We start from the raw sequence: 24835 nt of genomic DNA, 5'->3' as shown, positions 1-24835 counted from the left end.
CTCAGTCTTTTCCCAATTGATCATCTGGTAGAAGGCTAAGTACAATGGCTGTAGTTGTACTGGAAAGAGTAGATGGTCTTTTGAGATAAGATTGGGCAGGCTAGACTTATATCCACCGGAGTTCAGAAGACAGACAGACATACTTTATTGATCCCGAAGGAAATTGGGTTTCGTTACAGCCGCACCAACCAAGAATAGTGTAGAAATATTGCAATATAAAACCATAAATGATTAAATAATAATAAGTAAATAATGCCAAGTGGAAGAAAGAGAAATGGATGGTAACATATATGATTCTAAGGGGTCTTAACTGGATGGATGTGACCAGTATGTTTCACCTTATCGTAGAATCAAGAGCTGTAATTATTGTTTAAAACTCATTTAAGATTGAATTGAATTTTTTTTCTCTAGGAGATTCACGATTCTTTGATACTGCATCATTGGAATCCTTGAATATTTTTAAGAAAGATGCAGGCAGATAAGCAAGATCAGCAAGAGGTGAAAGGTTACCAAGGTAAGCAGGAACCTAGAGTTAAGATACATTCAGGTCAAAGATCAAAGTTCAAAGTCCATTTATTATCAAAGTATGTATACATTATACAACCTTGAGATTCCTCTCCTTACAGGCAGCCACAAAACAAAGAAACGCAAAATAACCCATTTTTAAAAAGACTGTCAAACACCCAGTGTGCAGAGAGAGAAAAATCTAACTTTGCAAACAATAAACACAAGCAAATAGCATTCTGAACTGAAATCCAAAAAGAGGATCCATCCACAGACCCTCAGTTCAGGCACATTTTCAATCTCGTCCGGTACCTAAATCATCATCTGAACATTAGGTTCAGTTGCTTCAATACGCTCTGGGGACTGGACCCCACCACCTCGATTCAGTCTGTACTCGAACTTTCCAATTCGGGCCGGCGCTTAAAACGATAGAACCTCGGGTCTGTTGCCTCGCCTCACCTTGGTTCTGCTGCATTGAATACGTGCTGTTGTTTGCGATGATTGTTTAGCAGCAAAAGTGTGATTAATGAAGTGTTTAGTTGTTTTCTTTGTTTCAGTGGCCACCTGCCAGAAGTCACTGAGATTTGCCTCGTCTCAAACCCCAGCTACGATGTTGTTGAATGATGGAGCAGGTTTGTGGGGCTTTCTGCAGTTCCTGTTTGTCTGCATGAGAAACCCCGATGTATTTTCTATAGACATGGACAAGTAAAAGAGTGTTGCTGCATTTAAACAGCTCTCTATGTCACTTTTGTCTCATTACCACTGCTCTGAGATGAACATAATTAACACAAATTACAGTGATACCTCATTAGTTTAAAAATATATGAAATATGGTCTTAGCTACTCCCATTGTAGAAAATTTATACATTTACAAGGATTATGCAGAATAAAATAATCTTTAACCATTTCCATTTGTCATGAAACGTTGAGATCAGATCTTTCTATGTTGTTTATATAAAGTTTAGCCCTTGGGTTACCACGGTAACGATTTACCATTCCTGAAGCATGTTTTACCTGAGCTTAAAACGGAGGAATTTGCTTATACTGTGTCAGCTATGGTGGTAATTAACCCACAGCAAGAATGCTGGCCCATCTCCCCAAAGTGTGCTTTACAGATGGAATGAGCTTAGCTGCATGTAGAATCGGTTCTTGAGTTGTGTATCCTGGTTCCCCTCATCACAGATCAACTGACCAGACCTCGAGCTCTGGAATCCCTCCATTTTGCTTTATCTCTTTCTGCTCCTCTGAGGCACTTCTTTAAACATTAAGCCAGCAGTTTACTCACAGGCCAGGATCTCTCCTTTGCAGCTGGGATTTGTAAATCTGGCTGCAGCCCAGAGTAAACCCTTGTTTGCTTTATCATAATGAAGGCACTGCATAAATTCATTTTTTAGCGGTGACTGAAATGACAAACATTCTCCACGGTCAAATTATTGTTTTATTTTTGGAGAATGTTTAATCTGCTCCTACTTCCTAGCTGGTGAGCATGTGTGTGTCCCGGCTAACATTTGTCTAGATACAGTCCTAGTAATGTCCTGCAGTCACTGGGTGCCAGAGTTTCCATTGGTTGAAATCGGAAAACTCATTCTCCCTTCCCACCCCACACTTCCACTGCTCTCTTATCTATACAGCAAGGTCTGGAGAGGCAGGTTGTAGACAAATGGAAAGGATTAAAGACCAGCTTCATCATTTTTCTATACACATAAATAACAGTAACTATTTCTGGTGTCACTTTTCATAAGGTGGAAGTCACTCCAACAGTAGCCTCCAGGAATTCCAACTATCGATCGCAGTCCCTCCAACCACAAGCGTTCTTTCCAAACTTATAGACCAGTCTGCGGCCATCCACCCTCTCCAAGATCTCGCGTTTGTAATAATATCTGTCAATATAAAGAAATCCCATCAGTGGTTGCATGTGGCTCTATATCTGTCTCAGTTTAAGGAGAGAATGGACATGGTATCTTGTGGCAGCTGTGGCAAGGCTAGGGTTAACATAATGCTCAGGCAAGGATAGACTGCAGACAGCCCAAGCAAGAAAGGTCGTTAAAAAGCAAAGATTCCCTTTCACTTGTGGGAGATGAGATAAGAATATAAGGAAAGGATTTGAAACACACACACCAACTAAGGGACAATTACTTTACAAAGTATCATCGGATTTTAGCTTTTGTTCCTGTTGACTTTTAACACCTCTATTGTGATTAGCGATTGATCCTACAAATAAGGAACTCAAACATATGCGGTTTACCAAATCATCAATATCCATAACTGCCAGTCAACTGTACATAAAAATAACATTTTTTTGTTCTGACTTTTAAACCATGTGGTGACTGGGGCCATGCTGTTCTCCTTGTGCATATGTAAATTAAAATATGATTGACGAATGAGTGTGGGTTTTCAGAGTGCAGTTAATCAGCAATGACAATGTCACGTCGATAAAGATGGGATGCACACTCCCCACCTCCTTCACCTAAGACATGGTTGCAGCTTTACTGCTATTTAACACCTTTACAACATCAGCCAAGTATATTCACCGTGAGTAAGTAGTGAAGAAGGCAAATGCAATGTTAGTATTCATTTCTAGAGGACTAGAATATAAAAGCAAGGATGTGATGGGACGCGTCCACAGGTGGTTCACGAGAATGATCACTGGAATGAAAGGGTTAACATATGAGAAGTGTTTGATGATTCTGGGTCTGTACTTCCTGGAGTTTAGAAGAATTGGGGAAAGTTGGGGGGGGGGGGGGTGGGATTTCATTGAAACCTACGAAATATTGAAAAGCCCAGATAGTGTGGATGAGGAGGGGATGTTTCCAATTGTGGGAAAGTTTAGGACTAGAGGGCACAGCCTCAAAATAGAGGGAAATCCTTTAGAACAGAGATAAGGAGGAATTTCTTTAGCCAGAGGTTGGCAGATCTATGAAATTCATTGCCACAGGCAACAGTGGAGGCCAAGTCATTGGGTATATTTAAAGCATATTATTGATAGGTTCTTGATTAGTACCTATTAGTACCAGAAGACAGGTGAATAGGATTGAGTGTGATAACAAATCAGCCACGATCACATAGCAGCCTGAACTTGCTGGGCCAAATGGCTCCTGTGTTTTACGGTACAATCAATGTTCCCTCTAAGCTGTCCACTTATGTGTGCACACATAAGTGTTAATCGTGCACAAAGGAATTTAAACTGCGCACAAAATGTCGCCACCCTCTACCCCGTCGGCATGTTCAGTATATTTCACGATTGTACACAATCACATTTCCTTTTCTGGTTTCTGATGCATCCGGCATTGACAATGTGGAGTTTGTGATGATTTGTCTACAGATGTTAGAACTGGCTTATTTATTCTGCTTTTATTGAAGAAATTATTGATTCACTATGTCGAATTCCAAAGAAGCAAAGAGCAAGAAGCACAAGAGAACTGTGAGTTCCTTGAAAGCGGAAAGGCTGCATGAAACAGTGGAAACTGCTAAACTGAAAGCTCGTGAGAGGAGGAACATGCAGCTATGCGAAATATTCAGTTAGCATAAATATTTTCATTATCTTGTTCAACATTTCGTCTCTTATGTAATAAAGCCACAAAATTTGTGCTGTATGCAATGATTTCCAAATAAAATATCTATCTGGATATTTTGTCAACTAGCTTTGTAATTTTATAAGCTTTGATTGACCATTTCAAACATCTTTAATAACAGGTGAAAAGATTGATATTATTACACACTGTCATGTAGTAAATGAGAACTAAGACTCATTGATGGGTATTATTTTATTTATTTTAAACAGTGAACAATAAACTGGACTTGGTAGTTTATTATTCTTAGAATAGCTTCAGGTTTACTTCCACTTAAAAATTCAGGGCGCTCATATTGTTGTCACTGGGAAAAAATTTGCACAGCACAAAATGTTTGTGCACACTACAAATTAGAGGGAACACAGGGAAATCTGTTATCATACAGTGCAAAAACTAGCCCTTCTGTCTACTGAGTTTCCACTGACCATCAGCCACCCGGTTACACTATTCACACTTTATTCCAACCACAATTCCCCCAACACCTTCACACTTGGGATAAATTAGCCTTCACCCCTTTAAAATGTGGGAGGAAACCCAGGTGATCACTGGGAGATCATGCAAACTCCACGCAGACAGTGCCAGTGTTCAGAATTGAACTCAGGTCGCTGGAGCTGTGAGAGGGCAACGCCACAGTGCTGCCTCACTCAACTTTCACGTTGTAATTGAATAGATTTGGTATTGAGTACACAGCTGATTAGCTCGCCTGTCCCAATACTGCAGTCCTGTGCCACAGAATACTCTGAAATGTTGGAGGAAACTCTTTTCCAGATTGGTGATCAGAGTTAAGTATTACGTGGAGAATGATTCATCCCTGCCCTTTCTTTGTCTCCTACACCTCGTATGTGTTCACTCATTAGTCAGTCACACCCCAGGGTAGCGCATAAACTCCTTTGAATGCTGTCAAGTGTCGGCTCGTGTTATTTAATAAACCCACACATTTCCAGCTTCCAATATGTTAGGCAGAATGTGTAATCTAAACAAATATCTGTAAAATTATGGACAAAATCAGTAATTTAATATTTGTGTAATATGCTTGCTGAGCATGTTGTTAAATACTTCACTGGATTAGCATAACCTCCAAGTTGAAAACAAACTAAACATTGGAACACACTATCACTTACAATCAACAAAACAATCTAAATCCGGTTTAAGAACACTCTGGTAAGTTTACTTGCTATCCCCTGACTTCCTCCATTTAGATGGTGATGGATCTGTTGCCTGGAAATGTGACATCTTAACTTGGACTATTGCCTTATGGATGCTGGGAGAGAATCTAGAATCTTAATAGTCAAAGTGTCTTCACCACGTATATTACTGAGGCCCGAGAAGATTCAATAGCTTCTTTGGGATAGAGTCTGATTTGTTTCCACTGTGCTTTTGTGGGTACCAGGTTGGCTGATGACACCAAAATGGTTCTTGCATATTCTGCTTTAGAATAGGGGAAGCGGGCAAGGTGAGACGCCCCTGAGATGGTACAATCCTTCCACTACTTAGCAGAAGGTCCTTTGAATTCCTGATGCATCAACTGAATCTTCTCAATACATTTCCAATTGCTTCTTCACCACTTGACTGGTCCTGGGCTAGAGATTCCCAGGAATCAGCAGGAATGTTGCATTTCTTCAAGGAGACTTAGAGCACTTCTTGGAACCTTTCCCTCTGTCTGCCTGATCACCTCTTCCCACGCCAGCGCCCAGAACAGAGACTGGGCATGTGAATGACATATTCTGCCCGACAGAGCTGAGGGAGTGTAGCAAGGGCCCCCGTGCTGTGGATGTGGCAAAGGAGATCACGCTGACACTGATTTGCTGATCCCTCAATGTCCAAAGGCTGATTAATGAGAGGGCTGAGAGCTTCAAGTTCCTGGTCTAACCATGCTGCTGTCATGGTCAATGTCTCTACTTCCCAAGAGGCTTCAGAAATTCAGAGCATCCCTTTCAACTCAAATCAATTTCTATCGACGCATCACAGAAAGTATTCTGTCTGGATATATCACGGCTTGCTACGGCAACTGCTCTGCTCATGACCACAAATAACTGCACAGAGCTATGGGTACAGCCCAGCATATCACAGGAACCAGCCTCCCCTGTATGGACTCTGTCTGTACTTCTCCAGAAAATATAGTACATACTGGTACCAAGACATAGGTAGGAAAAGAGAGGAGGTCCTGAAGGAGACAATATAAGGAGTTAGGCAGAAAACTGAAAAGCAGGACCTGTGGGGTAGTAATCTCTAGATTTCTGCCTGTGCCACGTGCCAGTGAGGGGAAGAATAGGATGATTTAGCAGGTGAATGTGTGGCTGGGGAGTTGGTGCAGGGGGCAGGGATTCAGATTTCTGGATCATTGGGATCTCTTCTGGGGAAGGAATAACATGCACAACAAGAACTAATCACAGCTGAACCGAAGGAGGACCAATATGCTTTTGGGCAGGTTTTCTAGAGCTGTTGGGGTGGCGGGGGATGGGAACTGGGACGACAGGGCTGGGGATAGGGCAGTTGGTATACAAGTGGATGCAGTGTGTAGTGAGACTGTGAGGAAGGACAGGCAGGTCAGCGGGCAAAATTACAGTCAGTGGGATGTATTGAAGTATAATATGGAGGGGGGGGATTGAAAATAGTGGTGAATACAGAACTGAAGGTGTTATATTTGAATTCACACATATATGGAATAAGGCAGATGATCTTGTAGCACAATTAGAGATTGGCAGGTATGACATTGTGGTCATCACTGACTGTGGCTGACAGAAACCTAACATCCAAGGATACGCACACAAAATGCTGGTGGAACACAGCAGGCCAGACAGCATCTATAGGAAGCAGCACTGTCGACGTTTCGGGCCGAGACTCTTCGTCAGGACTAACTGAAAGGAAAGATAGTAAGAGATTTGAAAGTAGGAGGGGTAGGGGGAAATGCAAAATGATAGGAGAAGACCGGAGGGGTGAGGTGAAGCTGAGAACTGGAAAGGAGGACACATTTTTTAATTCCATGTCCCATTACCATTCTGATATGTCTATCCATGGCCTCCTCTACTGTCAAGATGAAGCCACACTCAGGTTGGAGGAACAACACCTTATATACCGTCTGGGTAGCCTCCAACCTGATGGCATGAACATTGACTTCTCTAACTTCCGTTAATGCCCCCCCTCCCCTTCTTACCCCATCCCTGATACAGTTAGTTTTTTCTCCCCCACTCCTTTTTCTCCTCTCTGCCCATCACTCTGCCTGTTCGCCATCTCCCTCTGGTTCTCCCCTCCCCCTTTCTTTCTCCCTAGGCCTCCCGTCCCATGATCCTTTCCCTTCTCCAGCTCTGTATCCCTTTTGCCAATCACCTTTCCAGCTCTCAGTTTCACCCCACCCCCTCCGGTCTTCTCCTATCATTTTGCATTTCCCCCTCCCCCTCCTACTTTCAAATCTCTTACTATCTTTCCTTTCAGTTAGTCCTGACGAAGGGCCTCGGCCTGAAACGTCGACAGTGCTTCTTCCTATAGATGCTGCCTGGGCTGCTGCGTTCCACCAGCATTTTGTGTGTGTTGCTTCAATTTCCAGTATCTGCAGGTTTCCTCGTGTTTGCTATCCAAGGATACACATTGTGACAAAAGGACAGGCAGGTAGGCAGAGGGGGTAGGGTGCCTCTGTTGGTAAAAAAAATGGAGTCAATTCCTTAGAAAGAGGTAGCATAGGATTGGAAGTTGTCAAATCTCTTTGTGGGTGAAGTTAAAAAACTGCATGTGTAAAAAGACCCAGGTGGGAGCAGAAGGCACAGGTTCAGACCGATGAGGAGGGATTTCTATACCTAGAGGGTAGTTCATAGTGAATTCATTGCCATACATCTCTGTGGAGGCCAAAACCTGGAGTATATTTAAAACGGATATTAATAGGTTCTTGAATAGTCATGATATCAAAGGTTTTAAGGAGAAAACAGGAGAATGGGATTGAGAGTGACAATAAATCAGCCATGATAGAAGGGCAGAGCAGACTTAATGGGCAAAATGTCTTAATTCTGCTCCTAGGTCTTATGGTGTTAAGGTCTTGTCTTCTCACTGCCTCAGTAAAGCAGACAACATAATCAAGGACTCACCACAGAAGTTCTTCTCCACTCCCTCTCCCATTGGGCAGAAGATACAACCAGGCTCAAGCACAGAATCCATCCTATTGTTATCAGACTCTTGCATGGACCTCTGGCTCTGAGCTCACTGGAGTTCAGTGCGATAGGTTGGACTCACCATCTACCTTGTTATGATCTTGTACTTCATTGCTTGCCTGCACTGCACTCTTTCATTAGCTGTTACACTTTATTCTGCATTGGTAATCTTTTACCTCTGCCTAGCCCAATAATTTGATCTGCACAAACAATACGGACAACAAGCTTCTCACTGCATCTTGGTACCTGTGACAGTAATAAACCAATTCCAATATGAATCCTCAACCCTAATGCCACCCAGGACCTTTTCAAGGACATAAACTGACGAGCAATGTCAATGGTGCCACCAATGATCCTTTACTCAAGAATGGATTTGCAGCTACTGATCCATGCCATACACGTCACTTGTGTCCAGTGTCAATAGAAGCACAGTAGCCAGTACTCTGGAATTTTTGGATTATTTTGGATCCTGAAAGACAGATCCATTAATAAATTACCTTAATCTTATAAAGAGCAGGAAATTAATCTTCTTATAAATTTCTGCTAAAATTGGGTCCATAATCAGTTAACAAACAATCAAGAGAATATTGGCATTTGGAGTTTTATTCTATGAGAACAGTGCCTAGGTGTTCCCACAACCTCTGGACTCAAGTTCAAGGACTCTTCATCTCAGGTTCTCAATATTTTTGTTTATTTATTTATTATTATTATTATTTCTTTAATTTTATTGAGTATGTCTACAAGAAAACGAATCTCAGGGTTGTATATGGTGATATATATGAACTTTGATAATAAATGTACCTTGAACTTTGGAGAGATACAATTTGTTTGTTGTAATGTTTACCATGTACTGAATCAACATGGGATAGTGTTACAACAGGTTGTTGTAATGGGTTGTAATCTCCTACAAAACACAAAAACTGAACTGGTACTGCTGGGTGAGCAAAATGTTGGATCTCATGAATCTCAGCCCTCACGGGGATGTGGTGCCCAATGGTTTCATTCGTTGTTTGCCTGTATCAGGTCTTGCTAAGTTGATGATGGAGCGGCAGTAGTCATGAACTTCGTCCCTCTGAGTAGTATGTGGAGATGGTTTGTAGACTGCTGGATGAGGCAGTGAGCTGAGCCTTGAGTTGGACTGGGTTACAGCCCTCAATCGGAGGCCTGGGGAGGAGATTGGCTCCATCTGTGAATTAAATGGGGATGAACAGATTGTCCCAGGAGCTCCTGCCTCATGAATGGGGCAAACAGCGTCCCAGGAACTCCTAAATCATGAATGGGGTAAACAGTTTCCCATGAACTCCTACCTCATGAATGGGGTAAACAGTGTCCCATGAACTCCTACCTCATGATTGGAGGTAAACAGACTGTCCCAGGAGCTTCCACCTTATGAATGGGGTAAACAATGTCCCAGGAACTCTTGCCTCATGAATGGGGTAAACAGTGTCCCATGAACTCCTACCTCATGAATGGGGTAAACAGTGTCCCATGAACTCCTACCTCATGAATGGGGTAAACAGTGTCCCACAAACTCCTACCTCATGAATGGGGTAAACAGTTTCCCATGAACTACCTCATGAATGGGGCAAACAGTGTCCCATGAACTCCTACCTCATGAATGGGGTAAACAGTTTCCCATGAACTCCTACCTCATGAATGGGGTAAACAGTGTCCCAGGAACTCTTGCTTCATGAATGGGGTAAACAGTGTCCCATGAACTCCTACCTCATGAATGGGGCAAACAGTGTCCCATGAACTCCTACCTCATGAATGGGGTAAACAGTTTCCCAGGAACTCCTACCTCATGAATGGGGTAAACAGTTTCCCAGGAACTCCTACCTCATGAATGGGGTAAACAGTGTCCGAGGAACTCCTTCCTCGTGATATGGGGTAAACAGGCTGTCCCCGGAGCTCCTACCTCATGAGTGGGGTAAACAGACTGCCCCAGGAACTCCTACCTCATGGCACGGCTCAGCTTCTCATAGGTCATGCTGCTGTTGTTTTTCTTCTTCCCCCAGAGCTGAGCCACAGCCTCGGACTTGAGGAAACGGAAAACCCCCTCGGATCGGTCTTCCCACTTGATCAGTCCAGGATTCTTCTCTGAGTCCAGGAGGATGTCACGAATAAACTCCCACAGATGTGTTCCCCTAGGGCCTGAGCAACGAAAGGTGAAAGAGGGTTTCAGCAGGACTTCTCACGACATTAATGCTCTGAAGCTCATGGAGAACATTGTAAACGGTGATTCTTGGGAACTGACAAACGCAACAAGCACAAGGAAACAACTGGCCAAATTCTGGTCTAGTCATTCTTAAGTGCTTGGAAAATGCAGCCATTCTGAGGGGCAGCTTGTGTGGACAAGCAATACATGCTTGATGCACTCAACCGGGCTGATTTGACTATTGATAGAGAGTGGGAGGGGAAGGCTGGGTGTGGGGTAACAGGGCAAGGCAGGATGTCAGTCAGTAGGCAGGCATATCTTCACAGGGTATCATTCTGACCCTTGGCATCTCTGAAATTATCCAAAGGTAATTGAAAAGTTAGTACTGGGGGGGGGGTGGTGAGGGTCAGGAATACATGCACAGAGGAAGTGTAGTGCAGGTAGAAAAGTCATGAGCAGGAACCATGGCGAGGTAGTCTGGGAGGTCAAGAGTTCATCTGTTAGCGTATGAGAGGTCTGCTCAGATCACTTCTATGCTTAAAGCAGGATAGAGGCTGACCTGGAGCAAGACGGTACTCATGCTTTCAAGCTTCTTTTTTTATCTCCTGAGGTGGAAGGAGGAGGAAGAAAGAATGATTGGGGAGGGAGTGTTGATTATATTTAATAGAGCAGGAAGTGTAGACAGTGTCACTGGGGGAAAGGGTGGTTTGTATTTTGAAACACTGGGCTGTGTTTATGCAATTTCTTGGGGTTTCAGGCAGAGCAGGTGCCATATCAGGTTGCGATATGTCCGAACAGGATACTCTTTAACTGAAAAAAATTGGTGCGGGTCAATGGAGACTTGTTAAATTTATTTAACTTCCTTAGGAGGTAGAAATGTTGGTGTGCTTTCTTGACCATGACTGGATCAAGACGGATTGTGGGTGATATTTCAATAGGAACTCAAAGCTGTCAACCATCTCCACCTCAGCACCACTGACACAGGCAAAGGTTGCCCAGCACCCTGCTTCATGATCAGCTCTTTGCTTCTGCTGACATTGGGGGAGATTGTTCTCCTGACAGTATGCCACTAGGTTCTCTATCTCCTTTCTCTGATCATGAGGGGTATGTTGTACACTAAGCAGACCCTCCTCGAGCTGGCTTCCAGTGCCCTATTCAACAGCTGAGCCTTTCCCAAGAAGCTAACAACTAAGCTGTGTTGAGGATTGAGATGAGAAATGGTTCTACTGAGGATGGGCTGTGCTCTCTACTGAGCACGTGACAGAGGGCCTGCCAGGTTGGCACATCAGTCACAGGGAGAGCACGGATGTCCCTGATACAGTGTTTGTGGTGGATCAGTCTGTAAACAGAGCTTCAGAATGAGTCATCTGTGCAAAGTTTTGGTAAGAAAGGGAATCCAAGACTAGAGGACAAAGGGTTAAGTTGAGAGGGGAAGGTTTCAAGGTGACCCAAGAGTAAGTTTTCAACACGTAGGGTGTGGGTACATAGAACAAGCTAAGTTCAGAGTAATTTAACATCAAAGTACATATATGTCACTATATATAACCCTGAGATTCATTTTCTTGCAGCCATACTCAATAAATCCATCATTGATTAACAACCACAATAGAATTAATAAAAAACTGCACCAATTTGGGCATTCAACCAGAGTAAGTGGTAATTAAAAGGTATTTGGACAGGTACAAGGATAGGAAATGTTTATTGGGATATAGGCCAAACATGGACAAGTAGGACTAGCTCAGACAGGCAATTTGGTGGAGTTGGGCCAAAGGGTGTTTCGCTCCTGTTTTGCTCTCTGTATCTATGACTCTATGTGTCATTGATATCCATACCAACCACTGTACATCTCTATTTTAGCCATTTAACCTTATGAGGTTCTTCCATGCTCTGACAATTCAATAATTGTCTACATGCTACTTAAATGACATTATAAACCTTTACCACTTCCACAGGCAGAGTTTTCTAGATTCCAACCAGCTTCCATGTGTAATCTCCTCTATTCCCTCTCATATTTACCTTAAACCTAAATCCTCTTGTTCTTGATAACCACATCATGAAAAAAAGATTTTTCTATCTAATCTATCAACCTCATAACTTCATAACTCTCTATCAAGTCACCCACCCCTCTCCCTCCTCCACTCCAGAGGGAGCAGATTAGGCTTATCCAGTCCCTCCTTATAACTTCAAACCAGGCAACATCCTGGTGAATCTCCTCTCCTTCCTATAGTGTGGTGAACAGAACTACACACAGCTGGTTTGGTGGGAAAGGGATCGTGTTCAGGAGATTGGCAGAACCCATCTCTAAGCCCTAGTTTTCATTAAAAAGAGAGTTTTTCTTTCAAGAAGTATGTAGTGTGCATAAGCATAGTGTCCTCAGAGAGAGAGCTTCCAAAGAACACATTTTCATTTTACATAAGGAATTGACACTGGTTGAACTTCTTTTGTAAAGTGAATGGTACAACACCTTAAATAGCCAACAAATGAATGGCAGAACATCGCTGGTTCATTGCTGGGATCTCAGACTGAATCATGCATCAAGGAGATGCTTCCCTTTACTCCCCAAGTGGCAACGAGGGACAACAAAGTAATTACAAATCTCCATGCAGAAAATGATCAGTTTTAAGCTGTAATAATGGGTTAAATATATTTCTTTTATTAAGCCATTGTGAAGAACACTCTGTAACACTTAACCACACAGAGTAACATTGACAAGAAGGAAGTATGCTCACAGAGAAATAGAACATAGAACCTTCAGCCTTCAGTCTGCATCAAACATCAACCGCTAATCCTACATGAATCTCCTCTTTAATCTTCTCATATTGTCATTACTGTTTCCCCAATTTCTACCACTCATCCACACATCAGGGGCAGTTTGCAGTGACTAATTAACCTACCAGCCTGCATGTCTTTGAGATGTGGGAGTAAACCAAAGCATCATGAGGAATGGATATGGTCACAGAACATGCAAACTTCACACAGACAACACCTGAGTTCGGGTCTCTGGCACTGTGAGGCTGTGGTTTTAGCAGCTGGGCCTCTGTGCTGCCCAGTAGTTAAGGGAAACATCAGCCAGTGGCTCACTGAACAGCCGGTGCAGTGGTGCAGCGGTTAAAGGTCAATCGTGACGTCTGGCGTTGTCTGAATGGAGTTTGCGTGCTTCCTCATAATCCCCATAACCATATGGAGTTTTTCCAGCTGCTCTGGTTTCTTCCGACATCCTGAAGATGTGCGGGTTGGCAGGTTAACTGGCCGCTGTGAATTGCATGGGGGCGTTAATGGGATAAAAGAAGGAAAGTGGTATTAGTGTAGATGAAGGTTGTTGGATGGTGCACACACAATGGGCTGAAGGGCCTCTTTCTATGCCGGATGATTCAGCCTAACCAGCAGAACCATCTTTCTATTTATTTAACAAAAGCTTCCAGCTAATATTGTGAAATATTGGTCAAATTCCTACTTGTAAATTTCAACCTCATAATATTACATTCTTGGTAAATTTCATGCCTGGCAAATCTACAATGCATGCCAAGCACTAAATAAGCTCCTCCAGATATGGTCTAAGCATCGCTTTGTACAACTGTAGCACGAATTTTGTGCACATCTGTCCTCATCCCTTCCATAAGTCCCTTCTGCTGCAACTGGGTGAATAGCTTTCTCCCATTCCAGGACATCAACCTTGCAAAGGAGTTTCCCTTGCTGGAGGAGAATGTCAGAGGGACATTACAAATGGATGAATGGAAAACAGATATGGAGTAACACAACAGTAGTTCAGTAGCAATGCTTAGCTCAGAATTTAAAATGATCAAGATAGATAGAGAGTGAGATACCTCAGTCATGGGATTAAGTAAAGAATAAATAGAATAGGGAAGTATGTTGAGTGTTTTGAATTCAAATCAAGAGAAATGGTAAAACTAGGAACTAAAAGGTGAAAATGGATGTTAACACAAAATGACTAAGCTATCTTCTTTAACCCATTTGCTGGGGTAGTGGAGCCTTCTCTGTGAAACATTGACCTAATTTCATTTCCGAGGCTGCTTACCAAATTTAAAATCAGGAAGTTCAGCATCTTGGATGAGGTGAGGGACTGGTCTTTGTGAATGTTTAAAGATCTCCTGGGCCGCTAACACATTGTGGGTCAGTCAGAGAAACTTGTTGTGTACAAGCCAGGTGAGCTGGTTTGTGCATTACAACAAACTAGGCTTTGAAAGCACGTCATTGACTCAGAAATGCTTTGAGACAACTTTAAGCTATGAAAGGTATCATAGAGTCAGAGAGTCATAGAAAACTACAGCACAGAAAAAGGCTTTCAGCCCATCCAGTTGCTGATGAACAATTTAAATGGCCTAGTCCCATCAACCTGCACCCAAACGTCCACACCCATAGACCCTCTAGTGGTAGTCCCACCCAAACCTCAGTGGAAGAAGCCTGCTCGCATTGACCCTATCTATACCCCTCAGTGCCCCACCATTCACTGTGTAAGACCTACCCTGGCTGGCCCGACTGAAGTGTAATACCTCACACTTGTCTGCGTTAAATTCTGTCTGCCATTCTTCAGCTCATGTGGGACCTTGTCAAATGCCTTGTCTTCATCAACGTTTCCTGGTAAACTTAACTTGCCTTCCTTGAAAAACTCTAAGATTGGTTAGATATGACCTACCACACCCAAAGCCATACTGACTATCCCTAATCAGTCCATATATATCCAAATATTCATATATCCAGTCCCTTAGAATACTTACCAGCTACTTTGCCACTACTGTTGGCAGGCTCACTGACATATAATTTCTTGGTTTATTTTTGGAGCTTTTCTTAAACAGCAGAACGACATTAGCCATCCTCCTACCCTCATCTGTTCTAAGGATGATTGAAATACCTCTGACTGAGCCCCTGCAATTGCCTTCCACAGGCCCTGGGGATTTATCCACCCTAATTTGCCTCAAGAAAGCAAACACTTCCTCCTCTGTAATCTGTAGTGTACAGGGTCTATAACCTCACTTCTGTGTCCATCTCCTGAGTAAGTAGAGATTTTAAAAATCCATTTAAGATCTCCTCATCTCTTTTGGGCTCCACATATGGATTTCCATTCTGATCTTCCAGAGTACTAATTTTGTCCCTTGCATTCCTTTTGCTGCTAACATACCTGTGGAACCCCTCAGGATTCTCCTTCACCTTGTCTGCTAGAGCAGCCTCATGCCTTCTTTTAACCCTCTTGATTTCTTTGAGTGTCCTCTTGCATCTCATTTGTTCCTACCTGCCTATACCTGTTATGCACCTTTTTTTTCTTAACCGGGGCCTCAATACCTCTTGAAAACTAAAGATTCCTGAACTGGTTATTTTTACCTTTTACTCTGACAGGCACATATAAGCTTTCTACTCTCAAAATTTCACTCTTGAAGATCTCCCACTTACATCTTTGCCAGAAAACAGCCTGCCCCAATCCACATTTGCTAGATTCTTTGGATACCATCAAAGTTATGTGAATCTAATTAAACACATTTTCCCACCTCAGAGTCTCCATTAATATCCTGGAGGTATTAATTTATCAGCTGCTCCAGCATCTAAAGTGACATGGTAGTGCCAAATATAGTGTATGATTAGAACAAAGTCACAGTACTTAATATCCCTTGGTTTCCAACTTCATACTTGGCATTTTTGAGTTGGGTATGAACTTGTTTAACCAGTTTTACTTTTTACTCTCTTACTTTGTGTAAAATGATGAGGGAAAGATAATATAATCTGTCCTATTTAAGCTGACAAACAGGAAGGGTTTTGAGACCAATTCCATTAGCAAATGCAAAGCAATTGCCATAAGCTCACAGATCCTGTCAACATCCTTCCGAACCTATTCGTCATATGAGGATAAGGGCCTTGAAAACTACCTAAAGATAAGATTAATATTTGATCAATTTAAGGTAGAATAAGTTTGTATTCCTCAGTGAGCAGTGGAGAAGGAGAAAGGAGTTGTTTAACAATCTTAACTAAACAATATGTAGAGGAATCTCACTACAAGTATACAGTATGTGCAGGGCAGAAATGGGAGAATTCAAGCCCCAACTCCAGTGACTTGCCAGAAGGAGTAGGCTAAATATCTGCCTGGGGTTATTAATCCTGTCAAGTTGTCTGGGATCCCCCAGGGTTAAAGATCCATTGTCCTCCGTGACTTTACCATATTACTAAATTGGATAGATTCAGAATAGAGTGGGCAGCTCAAAACTGGGTAAACATGGAAGGCCAGCAGTAGTAGATAAGTACATGTCCACACACTATAACCCTGTGGCCTGGCAGGAGACTCATGAGCTCTCTTCTGTCTACACCTAGGTAAAGCAGCCAATATAATCAAAGACCCAACCCACCCTGACGTCCCTCTCTTCTTGCCCCTCCCCTTGGGCAGAAGATACAAAAGCCTGAAAGCTTGTACCACCAGGCTGGGGAACAGCTATCGGACAGTCCCCTTGTACAATCAGATGGACTCTTAATCTCGCAATCTACCTCAGCGTGAAGTGCACTTTATTGTCTGCCTGCACTGCACTTTCTTTAATACTTTATTCTGTTATTACTTGTCCCTTGTACATCTTTTTTGACACATAGTTTAATAATCACAGAAAATCGTTCAGCCCAAGACAACTCTTTGACAAAGCTACCAATGAATCTGCTACCCTTTCACTACAGGCAAGGCCGAAGACATCTAACTCTCTTTGTAAAATTTATGTTAAACCTACCTCAGCCACCCTTTAACATGACATATTTCAAATTACAACTAGCTACTAAGTTACCGAGAGAGAGAAAAAAACACTTTCCAATTGGATTTTTTGCCCTTTATATTTAAACTGTGTCATTTGTCTCCCAACCCTTCAACCGGTAAAAAAGGTTTCAAGGAAATAAATTATGTCTTGAGGTAATGTTTGGAAAAAAAACATAATGAGCTACTTGATGATAATATTTGCAATGGAAAATTTTGGCTGAAGGTGTTTTGAATATTATATTTATGGGAAAGGCTCCAACCAGGAAGCAGTCTCTGAATTAAATCAGAAACATCAGAAGTTTAGTGCTCCTGTTTATGTCTAATGCTGGCCTTGATGCAGACTGATAGACTGCTGTTTATTGATGTTTTATTTGATATCTATTCATTAGATGCAATTACTGTTGCATTTCATGGACCGGACTACATGATCACAGTGTATAGAGTCATCTAGTTGGTCAGCACAGAAATGGATCCTTCAACCCACCATCTTCCTGCCAACCTTCTTTCTGAATTCTTACACAGCTGCAGAAGAAGAATATTCTGCATTTGATTATTACTGTTTCCAGCTCTGCTCTACTTAAATGATGATCAGGACACCACTGTGTTTGAATTGGATTAGAGATTTTGAGGGGTTCCCAGAAGAAGTTAAATGAAACAGAATGGGGAGAATGTTCTACAACCATAAATTTCACCCTAGTGGAAATGTTATCAGCCCCTATGCTATAGATTCTGTTGTTCTATGTAACCTATGTTTGATGCTTCTTGGGAAAGGTACATGCTATCTTTTACACACCCTTCAATTCCAAGTAGAGATTATAGAGGCTGCTTTGCACTTTCCCCCAGACTGTCAATAGGCTGAACCGTTGCACTATAACCCATTGGAATTATGGTGCTGGACAGTTTGAAATGTTTGGAACATCTCACAGCTTGCAAGGATAGTCTGGAAACTACAAACACACCCCATATTTATTGCTTTTAGGCTTCATTAACATTGCTTTTTATTGGTGTACTACATTTGAATAAATTTCTGTTCTGTTTGGCACAAGAGCCAACATAATCATATTGTGCAAACACGAGGAAATCCGCAGATGCTGGAAATTCAAACAACAACACACACAAAATGCTGGTGGAACACAGCAGGCCAGGCAGCATCTATAGGAAGAAGCGTTGTCGACGTTTCGGGCCGAGACCCTTTGTTGGGACTAACCGAAAGGAAAGATAGTAAGAGATTTGAAAGTAGTGGGAGGAGGGGGAAATGCGAAATGATAGGAGAAGACCGGAGGGGGTGGGATGAAGCTAAGAGCTGGAAAGGTGATTGGCGAAAGTGATACAGAGCTGGAGAAGGGAAAGGATCATGGGACGGGAGGCCTAGGGAGAAAGAAGGGGGGGGGGGAAGCACCAGAGGGAGATGGAGAACAGGCAAACAACTAAATATGTCAGGGATGGGGTAAGAAGGGGAGGAGGGGCATTAACGGAAGTTAGAGAAGTCAATGTTCATGCCATTAGGTTGGAGGCTACCCAGCTGGTATATAAGGTGTTGTTCCTCCAACCTGAGTTTGGATTCATTTTGACAGTAGAGGAGGCCATTGATAGACATATCAGAATGGAAATGGGACGTGGAATTAAAATGTGTGGCCACTGGGAGATCATGCTTTCTCTGGCGGACCGAGCGTAGGTGCTCAGCGAAATGGTCTCCCAGTCTGCGTCGGGTCATAGAACTGTATAGTGCAGTATGTGGCTCCCTAGCCTACAATGTCCACATTAGCTTCTTTCCCAATCTAAACTAATCCCATTTGACAGCAAACAGGTCCACGTGCTTCTAGATTTTGACTATTCAAGCACCTGTCGTAGGTGTGGTGATTACATATGGACCCACCACCTCCTTTGGTAGTGTGATCCAGATGACAGTCACTCTTTTTAAAAATCTTTGTGCTCAAATCCCCTTTTCTAAAACACTTTCTTCTCATCTTTGCCCTCTTCTTTTCAATACCCCTACCTGGTGAAGGCAGCTGGAAGAACTCTGGGGTTAGGCAGCACTGTGGAGCCAAAAGGTGTAAGCTGATGTCTGGTCGAGACCCTGCATCAGGCCTGAGCATGAACACCTCATTAATACCTCCTCGTGCAACTGAGGAGGTATTTTTGGGATGCAGAGGGGGTTCCAAACAACTGAGAACAAATGCAAGTCAATAACTATGGAGCTGAAATTTATGAATACCATGACACCAGCTGAACTGTAGGGTCTCGTTCATTGCCTCACTTACTCCAAAAAGCAAAAAGCAACCTGCCCACTCTAATATTCTGCAAGATACCTCTAGGACCCTCACTTGCACACCCCAGTCAGTTTGGACAGGCAATGATTTCTCATCCACAATCTCCATCTGCACAGGTGCACCACAAGGCTGTGTGTTTACCTCCCTGTTCTCCTCACTTTATGCATATGACTGTGAGGCCAAGTACTGCTCCAGTGCCATAGTGAAGCTTGCTGACAACACTACTGATGTAGGCCAAATTAAAGGTCGTGATGAATCAACCATATAGGAGGGAGATTGAAAATCTGGTTGAGTGGTGCCACAACAACAACCTCTCAGTCAACGTCAGCAAGACCAAAAAGCTTATTATTGACTATAGGAAGTCCTTCAGCCAGTCGTCATCAGGGTATCAGAGGTGGAGAGGGTCAGCAACTTCCTTAGAAATTTGCGGAGATTTGGCATGTCATCTCAATGACATTTTTGAGTGTATTAAAAGAAGAAACTAGAGTAAAGGTATATAAAAGATTGAGTAGGAAGTTCCAGGGCTCATGAGTCAATGCGACTGAAGACATGCCTATCAATAGCTCAACAATGAAAATAGGGATAGTCAAGTGGCTGGAGTTGGTGGATGCAGAAATCTTTTAGGGATGCAGACTGGAGAAGCTTACAGAGTTAGAGAGAGGCAAGGCTCCGGAGGGGGCTCCAAACAACTGAGAACAAATGCAAGTCAATAACTATGGAGCTGAAGTTTATGAATGCCATGATGCCGGTTGAACTGTAGGGTCTTGTTCATTGCCTCACTCACTCCAAAAAGCAACCTGCCCACTCCAGTATTCTGCGACATACCTCTAGGACCCTGAGAGTTGTTCCCGAGCCATTCACTGTCAGGATTCACCCATTTCCTCTGTGGACATCTGTTCCATCAGAGTCTGTTAAACCCTTTCAACAACAAAGCAATTTGAAACAGGCATGGTAATGGATCAAGTTTAAACATTACTTACTGTGCTTTTTCCCATTTGCTTTGTGACTCTGGTGTTCTTTACCTTGACAATCTACAAACACACAAATATTATTGGGAAGAGTTTTAACTTTTATTCATTTGTTTATCCACTAACTCAAACCTAATCACTGCCAATGTGAAGTCAATGAGCCAGATGTCATCTCGTCTATAGAGTCATACAGTAAGATAACACAGAAACAGGACCTTTAGACCTTTTGGAATCTCATGTGGTTAGGGTGGTGAAGAAAGCTTTTGGTCTGCTGGCCTTTATAAATCAGAGCATTGAGTATAGGAGTTGGGATGTAATGTTAAAATTGTACAAGGCATTGCTGAGGCCAAATTTGGAGTATTGTGTACAGTTCTGGTCAACAAATTATAGGAAAGATACCAACAAAATAGAGAGAGTACAGAGGAGATTTACTAGAGTGTTACCTGGGTTTCAGCACCTAAGTTACAGAGAAAGGTTGAACAAGTTAGGTCTTTATTCTTTGGAGCGTAGAAGGTTGAGGGGGGACTTGATCGAGGTATTTAAAATTCTGAGGGGGATAGATAGAGTTGACGTGGATAGGTTTTTTCCACTGAGAGTAGGGGAGATTCAAACAAGAGGACATGAGTTGAGAGTTAAGGGGCAAAAGTTTAGGGGTAACACGAGGGGGAACTTCTTTACTCAGAGAGTGGTAGCTGTGTGGAACGAGCTTCCAGTAGAAGTGGTAGAGGCAGGTTCATTTTTGTCATTAAAAAAAAAAAATTGGATAGGTATATGGACAGGAAAGGAAGGGAGGGTTACGGGCTGAGTGCAGGTCGGTGGGACTAGGTGAGAGTAAGTGCTCAGCATGGACTAGAAGGGCCGAGATGACCTGTTTCCGCGCTGTAATTGTTATACGGTTATATGGTTTAGCTCAACTGGCCCATGCCAACCAAATGTTCAACCAACCAAGTCCCATTTGCTTATATCCTTCTCATCCTTCCCTATCCATTGAATTGAATTGAATTGAATGATCTTTATTTTTTATTATACACAGGTACAATGAAACTCTGTTTGGCTTCCTCTCAGGCAATCAAACATAGCAGTAGATAAAAGCAAGATAACTCACTCTCGGTATCCATGTAGCCATTTAGGTACATCATAAATGTTGCTGAGTTACAGCATGAGCACGGCTGGAAATCTGGACTCAACTTTATGTATGCCATTGCTTAGCAACATCGGAACAAGGTCTGGGGGCAGGGCGAGGGCTGCTTGTTGTCAAACAATGGGGGAGCTTCACAGAGGTACTTTAAGTGGATATTCTTCAGAGGAACTTAAAATGATGACTCTTCACCATTTCTTTCCCCCATCACAACAGGTTCTTTGTGAGGTCAAAGTTCCACTCCTTCCCACCCACCACCCTACCACAAGGAACAACCCACCACTTGCCTTCTGTCAGGAAACAGATGATCTTCTTTGACCCCACTCGCTTCCCCACCCACACACCACCCTTTAGCTCTTTCTCACCAACTTCATGGCGGTCTATAATGCCAACTGGGCATGTCTGCCCATTAAGCCAAAACCAACCGACCTTGCCCACTTTGATTTAGAAGCCACGTCACCCTCCTGAAATGCCATTACCTGGAGTGTCCTGGGTGATAGACTTCAACGCATGCGCCGCTCCGCCCACCTCTCTCTCATCAGCAAGTTCTGAAGCAATGAGAATACCAGACTAGAGGTCAGGGCCTAGGCTTCCAGTATGGAGAGCTGGAGGTAAAATCCACTCTCCATTGTTACTTTCACACATCCACCTTCCTTCTTGCCATTTTAGCAGTGAGTTAATTCAACACAGACTTGACAAGTCATTGGGGCAAACTGAGATCCTGTTCTATTCTATATCTGCTTACAGACTTCTATAGAGACACAAAACACAGCAGATGCAGGAATCTAGAGCGAAACACAAAATGAAGGAGGAACTCAGCCAGTCTGGCAGTGGAGGGAACTTCACTATTGACATTTTAGATGGAAACCCCTCATCTGTTGCAAACCACTCCATTTTCTCCACAGATGCTGCCTGACCTGACTCACTGAAAACTGCCAGCATTTTGTTTGTTGCTATGGATTTCTGGTAAGACTTGGCAGCTTCTATGGGGTCAACCAAAGGTGTTATTGTCTTTATAACTGTTTTTTTTTATGAAACGGAAGGAGCTGGACTTGGTGCAGATCGTGCTGCTGCCTGCGACAAAGAGGCTTCAGCGAAGTCGCCACACGAAGACAGTTTGCAGTGTAACAGTGAAAGGTCATCTCAGTTGCTCTTGTAATCGCAAGACCCTGTTGGACATCGTTTATGTGAGATGCTGCAAGTCTGATTCACTGTTTATTGGCAGCTTGCAGGGGCCGACGGTGGGGGAACAGCGTGGACTGGGCCTCCAGCTGTGGTATCGCCCTGTGTACAGTCACCCAGGAGAGAGGCGTCAGAGTGAGTGCGCTCCACCAGAGGCGGTGTGGCGTGGCATCCGAGCTGGCAAGCTGGAGTCAGAGCTGCCCCAAGTGTTCGCTTGGCAGAGGACAAGCTTCATTGGTTTCGATTGCAGGTTATTTCAACATTCATGGACTCAGGGTCTTGTTTAATGTGGACTGTATTTTATTGATATATGTGCTTGCTGTCTCATATTTGTGACAGGTGCCTTGTGCTGTGTGACTGTTGGTGATGTGTTTTACACCTTGCCCCAGAGTAATACTGTTTCCTTTGGCTGTATTCATGGGTAATCTGGTGTGGTTCAATGACAATTAAACTTGAACTAGTTGGGCATAGTGTGGCAATGTCTGTAATCATTAATCATCTTCACTACAATTCAGCTGATCAGTCAAAGTGTGACTATTTCCTACAATATGGAAAAAGACTATTTGGCCCATCAGATGCATGGCTGCTCCCAGCAGTCTCGTTCCCCCACTGAATCTCCCTCTAGTCCTGAAGCTTTTTCTCTCCCTCACATGCCTATTAACTCTCCTTCAGCCAAATTACCTGCATTCAGGGTAGTTTAGAGTGGTGAATTGACCTATCAACCAGTGTATTTTTGGGAGCATCCAGGAGGAAATTGACGTGGTTGCAGGGAAAATGTGCAAACTCCACGTAGACAAAGCCTGGGGTTGGGATTAAAGCTAGATTCCTGGGAACTGTGAGACGGCTAAACTTCACACGGTGCTACCTAATGATACAATCACAGCAGAAAGTTTACAAGTAGGCAGACTCGAAGCGTAACCTATGCCAATTTACCTCTGAATACATGACGTCACTACGCAGCATAACACTGCTTTGTATTTTAAAAGCAAGCCATGATCAGGTTACGAGCTTGGGGAAGACGTAAAGAATTAAACAAGTTAAAGTGGCAGTATAATATAAAGTTGTGCAAGACTTTGGCTCAGCAATAACTTGAATATTTTGCCTATTTGGGGTGTTGACACATAATGGAGGCAGATCAAACCTAGGCTTGAACATTAGAGGCTCAGGGGTGACCCGATAGAAATTTATATAGTTATAAGAGATAAATTTTTTCCCAGGGTGGAAATGGCAAGTATGACAGTGCATAGCTTTAGAGTGAGAGGGGAGATTTCAGATGCGATTTAGACAAATTTTTCATATGGAAAGTGATGGGTGTCTGCCTGGAAAATGCCATCAGGAGTGGTAGTGAAAGCAGATAAGATAATTACATTTCAGAGGCTTCTTATTGACTACAGCTAAGCATTCAACACTACAATCCCCTCAAAACTAATCAATATACTCCAAGGTTTGTATGTAGAGATATATACAGTATGTACTTAGATAATAAATTTACTTTGAACTTTGAACAGTACACAGACAGGCAGGGAATGAAGGGATAGTGGCCACGGGCAGGCTGATTGCTTTAGTTTCGCATTACGATTGGCACAGACATCATGATGCAAAATCAAACCAGTCTGACTGACAAGGTGAGGGAACTGGAGATGGAGCTAGATGTGCTCAGGATCATCTGGGAGGCTGAAAACCTCATCGATGAGACTTTTACTGAGGAGGTCATACCCAGAGTGCAGGCTCCGGATAGTAGATGGGTGACCACCAGGAGACGAAAGGGGAGTGCAAGGTTCCTATGTGGTCATTCCACTCAGCAGCGAGTATACCCCTTTGGATACCGCTGGACGGAGGGTGAGGGGAGCCATTGAAATGACCTATCAGGTTACAGCCAGTCCGGTAGCACTATGGCCAACACAGAGCAATAATAATAGGAGACTCGATAATTTAGGAAGATAGTTGGGATACAAGTTGATGCACTGTGTAGTGAGACTGAGGAAGGACAGACAGATGATAGGGCAAAATTGCAGTCAGTGGGATGATTTCAAGTGTAACACGGGGGCAAAATCATAAACGGTGATGAATATAGGATTAAAGATGTTATATTTGAATGCACACAGTATATAGATTAAAGTAGATATAGCACAGTCGGAGATTTTTAGGTATGATGTTGTGGGCATTGC

General features: G+C 43.0%; 1 protein-coding gene across 5 annotated transcripts in view; it reads right to left on the bottom strand.

The window, feature by feature from the left end:
* Nucleotides 1-577: 577 nt before the first annotated feature.
* ehf (ets homologous factor) overlaps nucleotides 578-24835 on the bottom strand; it is a 48870-nt gene continuing 24612 nt past the window's right edge. For 2 of the 5 annotated variants that reach the window (XM_073049125.1, XM_073049126.1), the window contains 4 exons: nucleotides 21965-22033; nucleotides 20360-20410; nucleotides 10171-10366; nucleotides 579-2384 (listed from right to left, as the gene is read on the bottom strand). In XM_073049125.1, the coding sequence (XP_072905226.1) occupies nucleotides 2285-2384; nucleotides 10171-10366; nucleotides 20360-20410; nucleotides 21965-22033 (416 nt within the window). In that variant the 3' untranslated portion in view covers nucleotides 579-2284. Of the gene's footprint in view, nucleotides 2385-10170; nucleotides 10367-20359; nucleotides 20411-21964; nucleotides 22034-24835 lie in introns of all 5 variants that reach the window. The other 3 variants (XM_073049127.1, XM_073049128.1, XM_073049129.1) reach the window with 2 other exon arrangements.

Source organism: Hemitrygon akajei, chromosome 6 (assembly GCF_048418815.1).
Source record: "Hemitrygon akajei chromosome 6, sHemAka1.3, whole genome shotgun sequence".
NCBI classification, from domain to species: domain Eukaryota; kingdom Metazoa; phylum Chordata; class Chondrichthyes; order Myliobatiformes; family Dasyatidae; genus Hemitrygon; species Hemitrygon akajei.
Note: the sequence above shows the minus strand (reverse complement) of the source record. Positions and strands in the feature narration are given on the sequence as shown.